This window comes from Hirundo rustica, chromosome 9 (assembly GCF_015227805.2).
Source record: "Hirundo rustica isolate bHirRus1 chromosome 9, bHirRus1.pri.v3, whole genome shotgun sequence".
NCBI classification, from domain to species: Eukaryota; Metazoa; Chordata; class Aves; order Passeriformes; family Hirundinidae; genus Hirundo; species Hirundo rustica.
The window spans coordinates 16,887,261-16,898,771 of record NC_053458.1 but is presented as its reverse complement, the minus strand read 5'-3'; the positions used below and the strand labels follow the sequence as shown (position 1 = coordinate 16,898,771).

At 37.5% G+C, this 11,511-nt stretch overlaps 1 protein-coding gene across 1 annotated transcript; it reads left to right on the top strand.

The window, feature by feature from the left end:
• The first annotated feature begins 49 nt into the window (after nt 1-49).
• On the top strand, nt 50-8,733 carry TMED5 (transmembrane p24 trafficking protein 5). The gene is made up of 4 exons (XM_040073172.2): nt 50-235; nt 2,504-2,601; nt 3,311-3,494; nt 5,812-8,733. Exons 1-4 carry the CDS (start codon nt 56-58, stop codon nt 6,028-6,030), a joined length of 681 nt encoding a protein of 226 aa, XP_039929106.1. The 5' UTR covers nt 50-55; the 3' UTR covers nt 6,031-8,733.
• The last annotated feature ends 2,778 nt before the right edge of the window (nt 8,734-11,511 follow it).

The following is an 11,511-nucleotide window of genomic DNA, read 5'->3' as shown; positions in this document are numbered from 1 at the left end:
CCCCGCCGCTCGGTGCGTGCTGCGCGGGGGCTCCGCGCTCCGAGGCGGTGCCGCGATGGGGCCGCGGCTGCTCCTGGTGCCGCTCGGGTGCCTCGCGCTGCTGCTGCCGCCGCCCGGCGCCGCCGAGTTCAGCCCCTCCCTGGACAGCGACTTCACGTTCACGCTGCCCGCCGGCCGCAAGGAGTGCTTCTACCAGCCCATGCGCAAGGAGGCCTCGCTGGAGCTCGAGTACCAGGTCGGGCGGGGCGGGAGGGGGCGTCTCCCCGCGGCGTCCCGAGGGGAGCTGGGGTCCCGCATCCCGCCCTGACGGCGGCGCTGCCGTCTCCGGGCCGTCTGCCCGTCCCTCCGTACGGCGGCTCGGTCCTGCCTTCCCGAGGCCGCGGCCTCGGCCCTGAGAGGCGGCGCCCGCCGGGGGACGCGGTTCCCTGCCCCGAGCAGCGGCAGCACCGGGGCGCGGGCAGCCCGGCCCTGTCCGCACCCCTGCCGGCCTCGGCAGCGCCCGCAAAGGCACGCTGGAATTGTACACTGTTAGAAGTTCTGCGTTCGGGAGTTAAAAATTAACTTACAGGTCTTTTCAATTATTCTGATACGTTCTTTTGGTGGTGTGGGGGGACTTTTTTGTTTCTACTTTAGAAGAGCTCAAGTCGCCATCCTTTAAAAGGGCAGAATGTAGAAAGTTCACGGTTGTGACCTTGTGTTGTAGCTCTAAAGCACAAGGAACGTTGTGCTGATGCACAGAGCCCGTACTTGCCTATCTTTGTGCTGATATTAAATACCTTTCATCTCAGTGATGAAAGTTTTACAGGAACTGCCCTGTTTAACGGACTACCGTTAAGATTTTGAGCTTTTGACTCTTCTTGAGAAGAGTCGAGTTTCCCAGAGATGTCTGCGATAGATCTCAATCTCAGACTATTCCTCCTCCTTGAAACAAAGACTTTTTTTCAGTAAAATAGGTATAGTGAGGGAAGCTGCACTGAATATTCTCCCACCCTATTACTGTGCCTCGACACGGGCCAGGATCTGACTCTCTTCCCCTCCATCTATTTTTTCCCCAGTTTCCCAACTGAAAGACAAAGCTGAAATTCGTGGGTTTTTCTAATTTCTAATTCTGTTACATGCAGAACTGAACAAGAATGAAAGAAAGCTTTGTTTAGAGCCCTAAGCCAAAGAGAAGTTTATTTTGCACAAAGTAGGATTTTAGCTTGATCATAAGCTAAATAAAGACAATATTTTAATAAGGACTAACGTGTATAACATTATATACGTAACTTATTTCTACTCAGGCATAAATTTCTTAGCACTACTGTTAACAGTAATGATTCATCTTTCTATTTGAATGTGTAGTAAAGGAGCTTTGTTTATTATCACAAATAAATTTATTTTGTACTTAATTTTAGTGGCTAAAGCATAGGAATGTTTAACATAGGACGCAGGTCATTCTCTAAAGACAAAGTAAACACTATGTTCTTGGTATGGTTTTTAATTTGATCATTTGATCATTTAATTGATTATTAATCATTGGTAATTACTGTTACCCAGTAATTTTATTTGTCCTTTATATATATATATTTTATTATTTATCTATTTATTTATTTATTTTTGTAAGTCTTCAGTGGCAGTTTGAGTCAGTGTAAACTTTGCCCTCCTTTTCAGTAGGAGCAGACTGCTATATTCAAGAAGCTCACTGGATAACCAGCAAACAAAAAATTCCCCTAGCATAGACTTAAATAATTTCATAAAAGTGATCCTTCTCCACCCCCTTATGCAGTTACTACCTTCCCTATAAAGAATTTCTGCAACGCAGTAGGTGTGGTGATAGAACTGCAGCTGTGTTACACTGTTAAAGCAGCACAGCTTTGTAATGCTGTAGACACTCCCTGAGAACTCAGGAAGCTAAATGCCTTCAATTCCTGCTACCTTTGGGAAAAGAGAACGCCCTGGCAGAATTCAGACCTTACACGTGCATCAAAGGTGAAGAAGGTGAGATTGGCATAAGAGCTTTAGTCCTGTGATCAATACTGTTAATTGACCCACCAAAGAGCTCTTAGGGGTGTCAGCACACAATGTGCAAATATGTAACATGTATATACAGAAAAGGGACTGTTAGAACACTCCTCCACTGAAGTGGGAGTAGAGCAGGTACTTACCAATTGATGACATCTGCCATAGGAATACCAGATTTAGCCATCTGTTGTTGGTATTTTTACAAGTTCTCTAACCCTGCCTGTTGATAAAAATACATACATTCTTAAAAGCAACTAGGGAATGGTTCAATATAATCCCAGCCTGGCAGGTTTAGATTACATTTAGTTTAAAAATCTGTTTCTTTTAAGTTGAGCCATTTTTTCATTTGTTTCCAGTTAGTTTGGTGTCAGCTCATCCAGACAGAGTAACCTTTCAGATTCTTTATTTGTCTGTTCCCTTATCTAAAAATGTTGCTGTCAGCAATGCAAACAGGAATTCCACTGGTCAGAGAGGTTGGTTACTTCTGTTTGTTTCACAGGTTCTGGATGGAGCAGGATTAGATGTTGATTTTCATCTGCTGTCCCCAAAAGGTGAAACTCTAGTTTTTGATGAAAGAAAATCAGATGGAGTTCACACGTAAGTTTAAAATCTTCAAACTCAGAAGTGTTTCATAAAGAACTTTTCTGGTTTCTTTAGCAAATATAACTAAAATGAAGGTTGAGTACTTTTTATTCCTTAGTATTACAAAAGATTTTCTAATAGGGCAGTTTGAGAATACCAATTTTTTTTTTAATAAACACTGAATGCTTTGTACATGAATTGTACCATGAAGTGAAGGGTATTTTTGTTTTAATGATAGCTGTTAATGTTCAGTGGATAAATAGTTATTATGGAGTTGAAAAAGTCTCCCTATCTATTAGCAAAAGATCATGTGAGTCATACAAATAAGAAGCTAAAAAGTCCCTTATTTTTCCAGTCTTTTTGTCAAAATATGCAAAATATGTAATATTTGCTGTAGTTTAATATACAGCATAAGAATACACTTACTGTGGTTTTTTTTTTTTTTTTTTTGTAATGATTAGCATTGATTCAAAATCCCTGAAAAGAAATGGAAGCAAGCTGCTGTCTTCATAATTTTGAGCCTTTGGAGTCAGTGGGATTATTTTGCTGTGACTCTGTAATCTGTAAGGAGTCTTTAGAGTTCTTATTTTTATACAAAAAGAAGATTTGGTTATGTCTAAGTGCACAATTGTCAGTCTTAAAGGGAAGGGTATGCTTACAAAAACTGACTTTTTGAGAACCAGCACAGAAAGTGTAGTTAGTCATGTTTTGCTTATATACACAGGGTGGAAACAGAAGATGGGGATTACATGTTCTGCTTTGACAACACATTCAGTACCATTTCTGAAAAGGTGATTTTCTTTGAATTGATCCTGGACAACATGGGAGAAGATGGTCAAGATGAGGAAGATTGGAAGAAGTACGTTACAGGCACAGATCTCCTAGACATGAAATTGGAAGATATTCTGGTTAGTATTTGGTCTTGCATTCTATTCAATGTGAGAGCATTTGGAAAAAAACTCAATGTCATGTAGCCATTCTGCCGTGGTCTGTTGCATCATCCTGGAATGTATTCCAGTTCCATATATTGCTTTTACTAATACAGGAAGCCTAGCACCATGGATCTCTTGTTTACACACAGAAACTGGAAGATCTTTTCAGAATAGTTCTTCATCAGCAAGAAGAAACTGCCTAGCTCTCAGTCACTTGGTTTCCAATTCAGCCTCCTTTTTTCCTACTGCTAAAATGGGGCATTCTTCCCTAGCAGCAATGAAATGAATACTTTGAGCATTAAAGTATTACTGAGTCCTAATGTTGTAGTTGGAACTACTGCATCATTTTTATCAATGTTTAAAGATAAAGTTCTGTGTTAGCCTCTTCATCACATCTTTGCAGAAGTATGCATTACTGTTTCTATCTTCAGTAAATTAGATAGTACTATATTAGGTTTTTTGCCCCCAAATTTTATTACATCTTTGCAAACTAATAAAGAGAATGAGAGTTAATTTGCACCTAGAGGTTCATCTTTGCAGACTTTGTTTGAGGGGTTATGTTTGCTTAAACTATATGCTCAGCCTGTTTGATGTAGGATTCAGCCTACTGCTGAGTCAAAGCTCTTACTCTCTTTATGATCATTAAATACTGAGAATACTCTAGAAGCAAAGGATTGCTTAATGCTCCAGTACCACTGCTCTTAATGCAGTGAGCTATTGTTTGTTTGATCATAGCTACAGACAATCTTTGAAAAAACCGACCCAAAACCCCCAACATCTGCACACACTTACCGAATACATCATGTAGAAAATTACACTGTATTATTTATTGCCATAAACAATGCAGATTTTTAAATAACAAAACAAACAATGTTTAAAATATTTTATGGGTATATGATACACTTTTAAATAATAATAAAACTAAATACAGAATCTGAAAACCTGACCAGATCTTTAAAATTGGCAATCAAGATACTTAGAAAAAAGCAAAATTTATGTGTGAAGTTGTGAAGAAAATTGCACTCACACTAATCACAAAAAAATATTTGAATGGATTTGATAGATACTTGTTTCCATACTGGTATCTCTTCCAAAAGAAAAAGAAATGTAGAACTTAGCCTTGAAAATCTTATGAAGTTGGTAATTTTTGTAAAGTTAAGATTAGTATTTGATCCCATTGTTTACTTAGCCAAGTATTGCTTTCCCTGAGAGGCCTATGAGGACTAATATAAACACTTAGTAGTTTAATTCCTTAATGAGAACACATTTTCTGGCAAAAAATATGTCTTACATTTAAAGCTCTTGTGTGGTGTTCATTTTCCTTACTGTGTAACAATGAACTTGATCATCATAAAATTATTTGGCTCCCCAGAATAGCTCTTTTGAAATATTTTTGTTAAATAAGAAATAGAGAAAATGTTACTGCTGGTAACCATAACCTTACAGTTTTGGGTTGTGTTTTGGGTTTTTTTAATTATTAGCCTTCTCTTATTGCAAATATTACTCTTCTCACTAAAAGTTAATTCAGGACCCATAATTATATCAAGAAGATAATTCAGCTTTTATGTTGTCAGTATCTATTATGTGGTGGATGAAACTTGAACAGATCATAGGACCAGATGTTTACTTAGTAAGTGCAGAATAAGGTGTGAATCTTGTGCTGCTGTTTGTCACAGCTGGAGTGTTCATGTACTTCCTCTTGTTCCACAGTCACACTCTATGTCCTTTCTAGGGCCTCTAGTTGTCCTATTCAAGATTGATTGTCAAAATTCTGCTTTTGTATCAAGGCTGAAGCAGCATCTTATAGCCACTACAGTGGAAACACCAGAAGCAGACAGGAATGTAACACTGTGCTTTTCTTTTGCTACAGATAAAGCCCTGGTGGTAGTTTCCATTAAAAAAACTCCTTTAATGTTATTATGCAGCAGAAAAACTCTACATTTGCTTGCCACTACATAATTTGTTTTGAGATTAGTTCTGCAGAATTCACTATTTTTATTTGTCCAAATAGGTTTGATTTCTAACTTACCTCCCTACCTATAAAAGAGAAAAACCAAAATTACTACATAAAGCTAATGATACATTAATTAAGTCTTTCTAGGTGATATACAATGAAAAGACGAGACAAATTACTGAAAACTGTGATGTTGTGTATGTTTTAAAATGAAATTAACTCTTGTCAAGAAATTAAATTATAGGTGGTAATACAGTGCTAATAATTTTGTATGTGCTGCAAGCTATACATTTAATTCAGGTGGCTTTTTTCTAAAAATACTCTTTTGTTACTTACCAGGAATCCATCAACAGCGTCAAAGCCAGATTAAGCAAAAGTGTCCAGATTCAGACCCTGCTCAGAGCATTTGAGGCTCGTGACCGAAACATACAAGAAAGCAACTTTGACAGAGTGAACTTCTGGTCCATGGTCAACTTGGGAGTAATGGTGGTGGTATCAGCTGTTCAGGTTTACATGTTGAAAAGTCTCTTTGAAGATAAGAGGAAAAGCAGAACTTAATATTCATTAATGTTCATATTATGAGCATAACAATATAACAGGTATGGGGGAGAAGGGGAGCAATAGACTACAGAAAAGAAAATAAAGACCTTTCAGATTCTTGTGGACAGACAGTAAAAATCAGGTTTTCAATTCATGTTGGGCTTTTTGGATGTGATAGTGCTGGTCTTGTTTGTGTTTGGAGGTTTTCTATTGTTTTTTTGTGGTGGTTTGTGGTTTGTTTTTTTTTTAAAACATGAACGTAATGCCTCCTCCCAAGCTCTCCCATTTTTCCAAATGCTACTAACATTTTTTGTATTTGTTGGATTTGTTAATGCCTAGCTTATAGGCATTATGTGCATAGCACACTTGGTGCATATGCGAAGTCATGTTAATATAACTGTCATTTTCTTGATTTTCACATAAAAGTTTAGGTAGTAACTTAGACATTGGTTTAGTTCCTGTTAAATCCTTAGTGAATTTACATGTGCCCAAGTTTCCAAGATTGGTAGTTACTGTCATTTTTCTTCAAAGTTACATGTTTTTTAAAATCCTCAGTTTTTGTTCTTTGGCATCATGGAGAAACACTGGGCTAACTATGTAACATGAGATCTCTTTTTATAACAGATGACTAATGTCAGCACTTTAAAAAAAGCACCATCAATGTGAAATTGAGGCAGTCTGGAAAAACAGTTGGAGAAAATAGGTACAATTCCTGTTCATAAATCCTTCTGTCCTGTAGCTGCACAATCCTATTTACCTTTTTGGCTGTTACATGAGACAGGTGACTATGTGGTGTACAAACAAATACAGGCACACTTTGAAGTATGATTTGCAGATTCTTAGTTACTGTAACCTCATGTAATGAATAATTTTTTTAAAAGTAATTTCTCATGTTTTTTCCTTTTAATAAAGGCAGGGGGTGTCATGGTTTGCCAAAACAAATATTGATTGTTGTAGTTTCAAAATCCCTCTTATTTTCCACTTTACTACAGCTATGACTGCTGTAACAGGTGACTTATATAGGCATATAAAACCAAAGCTGTTCACCTAAACTTTCCCTTTTTGCTCACCCTCACAAGTCTTTCAGCTGAGTAAGTACGTTCTTCATATAACCTGTTTCTGTACCTAGCTGTTATCTGACTAAGGCACAAATCACAGGAGCAGTAAGTACAGGCTTCAAGTTTCATGATCAACTGAATATGTAGTAGCGCTAAGGCAAAGCTAATACCAAATCAGAAATTTATAGTATCTGGATGAAATGGCTTTTAACAGTGTAGTGAGGGTATAGAGTTTTTGCCAAAACCCCTGGTGCGTGAGAATTAACTTTTGTTTAGTAGTTTCAACTTAGTAATTTTTACAATGTGCCAAGTCATTGGAATTTCTTGTATAAATGTGTTAACTACATTTCAGCTTAAGAGTTTTTAAAAAAACTTTATTAAAAACACTTTTTTAAAAAGTGTTTTAAAAAAGTATATGTAGTAGTGTTGTGCCGGTTGGGAGGTCATCTGTATGAATGGCAAAGTTGCAACTTTGAGACTTTCTGTGATTAAATATTGTTTTAGGAATAAAAACAGGGTCAATAGGTGCATTGAAGAAATATATTGTTCAAATGAAACATGCTAGCAAGGGCTACAGAACACAGAAACAGCACTTCAGCTTCAACTTCAGACAAGAGGACCTAGCAATAATATTTCTAAATAGTTTTTATAAGCAGAAGTATTATTATTATTATTACAGAACTTGTCATAGAGGGCTCCAAATGCTGTTGAGCTACTTCATCTTTCTGCAAAGCTGTGTCCAAAATAAGACTGTACCCCTTTAAGGTTTTGTGTATCTTACTTCCATATGATGCTTTCTATTCTAAACTGCCTGGAAGGAAGTAGAAAGCTTATTTCTGTGATAAGATCAACATCTACAAAAAAAAAATTTCTTTCAGCTAGAGTAGCAAATAATGCTTTCGTGCCATTTCCCTGTCCCTCTCCCAGTAGCACTATACCATGTTATTATCTTTGCTTGCATCACCATGTGTGATGATGCTCCAAACCATCGGCAAAATGCTGAACCAGCTCTGGGAAGCTGTGACTAAAGATGTCTACCTCTGCTCTCCAAGCTGTAGAGTCGAGATTTCAGCTTAGAATTCCAACAGATAAGCTCTGCCAAGTTTTTCAAGAGCACCTTAAGGGCTTGGGTTCCCCAGCTGCTCTGCTGTGCCTCTGTAGTTACACGTCAGTGGCAAAAGCGTTTGGTGTCCCAGTTCAACTTGCTACTGCATGCAGCCTGCTCTGATCAGAGATGCAGGGCTGCTGCAGTTCAGTGTCTCCTGTTACAAACAGCGAGAGAAGGAGAAGGAAAATGCAACCATCGTCTGCAGAGTTCATCTGGAACTAATTACTGTTTGCTACTAAGAGCTCTGACTGTATTTGCTCTTCATTCAAGGTCCACTATAGAAAATGAAAGAGGGAATAACTAGAAAGGTTCATTGACTTTGGAAGCTGGAATATGTTTATGATGGGTGAAGGATTAGGCATTCAAACTTGCAGTTATTTAACATTGTACTTGGGTAGACTGCTTTTGACTGTATAAAATTTATAAAGGAGAATATAAATTACGTTTGGTTTTTTTTCTTAATGGACTTTTTATTCAGAACTAAATGTTTTAAGACTTGCACATGTTGAATAATTATGCAAAACTGAGATTTTCAATAAATCAAGTTTAAACTTGTGTTTGTGTTGTTTTGTAATGAAGGAAAAATACTATGAATGCTGGAAAAGATCAAGGATGCTACACTAACAGGAGATTTGGTTTTAGTAATGCAGCTTTTTCATTTCTTCCTCGTGCAGTGTTCAAATTCTGTTCTTATTTGCTGTAAATATCAACTTAATCAGTGCAAGTAATTTTAAGATTTACATAGGCATCAGATCAGAAAGATACCAACCTCTGGTCTTTCTAAGAGAAAGTATTTAACATATTTTACTGTCTATTTCAGCAGCAAACATCAACAGGAAACAGTATCACAATCTCAAGCTCACAATTAAGAATCTTTACAAATTTCTACTAGTTATGAATATGTAATATTTTTGCATTATTCATAAAATAATACTCAAGATCCCAAGAATAAAGCTCAAAATATTGGAACTTTTTTTGGGTAATTGAGTAATACAGGACAAATCCAAGCTTGTTTACCATTTCGTAAGGCTCCCAAGACACCCAGGCTTGTCCGGAAGCCTGCAAACCACATTGTTCAAGTAATGAAACAGGAACTTCCTCTATGCTGTGTTTTGAATCAATGAAACAGATCATAAAATGCTAAGCTACGATGTTACGGTGTCAGATCGGGCAATTAGTGCTAGAAGAAACAGTGATTTGACTTGAAAAAGTACATGAGTAGTAAAAACCCTCAAGAGCTATTTTCGGACACAAACATGAGAAATACTTGCTGAAGTTCCCTTTCCTGATCTCTCCAGGTGTGCACCATGAGAAGTGACCCCTGCCCTCACTTCTCCCGTACAACACAACACAGTCTCGTGCCTCAGGCTGACAGGTGGTTTCTCGTGCTCAGCAGTGCAGCACGATATTGTTTAACTCCACTTGTTTGTCAGGTTGCAGCACCATCCTCATTCCCTGACCACGTGCTACAGTGTTAAGAAGACATCTTTAAAGACTTTACTCCATTAGTCAAAGCAATTCCTTTTCCTTTCTGAAGTTTTGGGGGTTTTTAATATTTATACGGCAATCTGTTCTAAAGACTCATTATCCCCAAAACTTAATTCACACAGCCTGAAACTAAAAGGACTGAGCTATATCTGATGTCTTAAAAAACTAACAGTTCCTTTCCTGTGTTTCAAAAGAACAAGTCTCTTCGAGACTTTCATTTGAGAGCTTAGCAACTTGTGGTGTAGACAGGAAACATACAACTCCTAGTTTCTGCTGAGAAATTGCCCTTCCTTTTCCATGCTTTCCCCCTGATTCCAGCAGTACTCTCTCACAGAAATTCACTCTTCATACAGGAGGAACGCTGTATGAATAGTGAGGTACAGAGCTGAGTATGCACAATTTACACAAATCACTACAGAAATTTAAAATGCAATCAAAACCTGCATAACCTATTGCATAATTTTGTTTTCAAAATCAACAATTCACATAACACAACTGTTGATTTTTATCAAAGGCTAAGATAACAAAACAGTAATAAAATAATAAAAAACAACTTTGAAGTAGTAGTAAGCCCACCTCCACTGCTGGAGTTTCCCAGAAGCATCTGAATCACATCTCTCATGCTATCTAGTGCTGTTGACAACAGTTAATGAGACTTGGAACCCGTACTGTTCACTTAGCGCATACCAAGTCTCTGGAAATGATATCCATCCTCACTCGCCATCTGCTACCTGCTAAATTGGAACACAGGTGCATAAGGAAGGCATAGAGTTGCCAAAAGAAAAGTTCTAGAAGCATATATCTACGCATTTCAACCTTATGTTAAGGGACCTGAAACATCTCATAAAAGTCCTTTTCTTTTATGCTTAAGGATTTAATGGAGTTAAACCCTTTATTTCCAACTATTGTGGATGATCTTTAGAATTTTGCCCTTAGTGCTTTCTGGTCTGCTATCATGTAACCAGTTTGTGAAGTTATGAATACCAAATGAGAGCAACCAAGTGACACAAAGCATGCAACATTAGCAATGTTCATGAATGAGAAAAAAAACGTACACAGCAAAGCAATAACTATCCCACTGGATGGTGACAAGTGAATGCAACAATAGCCAAGTTTTGTGAGTATTGATTAGAGAATGGGGAAGTTCAAATGAAGGACTTGGAAATGGAGCTTACAGAAAAACTTTATTTAGAGCAAGACAGAACTATTAATTAGCTTCCTGCTTTAAAGCAGGTTTTGAAGTAAATGAGCTTATTAAGAGTAAAGCTGCAGATGTCAGGATTGGAAGGTACTGTGTTGAAAATCAAATAAACAAGAGACTAGGAAACCAAAACCACATGGAAGTCAATCAATGCCAAACACTAAGCAGCTAACAATGGGAAGCAAACTGAATATTGTCAAATTGAGAAGCTAGAAACATAAATTAGAACAAGAAAAACATACACTGGTGAAATAGTATCAATAAACAGATTAGAAGAAATATTATATTAAAAGAATGCTATGAACTGCAGCTGTGTTTGAAAAATTAGTATCTGCAGGCAAAGTATTTTGGTACTAATGAAAACCAGAACAACTGTTGATATTGTGGTGTATGGATCTCAATGCTGAAATATGTACAAACCTGATCTAAAAAATAGCAGAGATGAGCTAGCTGAGAATATTAAGGGATTAAAAAATGCAAAACACTAAAACACCAAGACAATACAAAAATCTTGTTTCATTGTTGCTGAATGATAAAACTGAAAGACAGCAAAAGCATTGAATTTCAAGCTTATTCTCAGACTCTGCACAGCTTGTACTGGTACTTGTCTTTTGCTTTTCTTTCTGTTGTCCTGCACTACCTTT

What these genes read in the sequence shown, in the direction of transcription:
- TMED5 (XM_040073172.2), top strand. Translation starts at nt 56, where the DNA reads ATGGGGCCGCGGCTGCTCCTGGTGCCGCTCGGGTGCCTCGCGCTGCTG. An exon ending in AAATCAGATGGAGTTCACAC is followed by an intron (nt 2,602 to 3,310) that starts GTAAGTTTAAAA and finishes TTATATACACAG; the next exon opens with GGTGGAAACAGAAGATGGGG. An exon ending in TGAAATTGGAAGATATTCTG is followed by an intron (nt 3,495 to 5,811) that starts GTTAGTATTTGG and finishes GTTACTTACCAG; the next exon opens with GAATCCATCAACAGCGTCAA.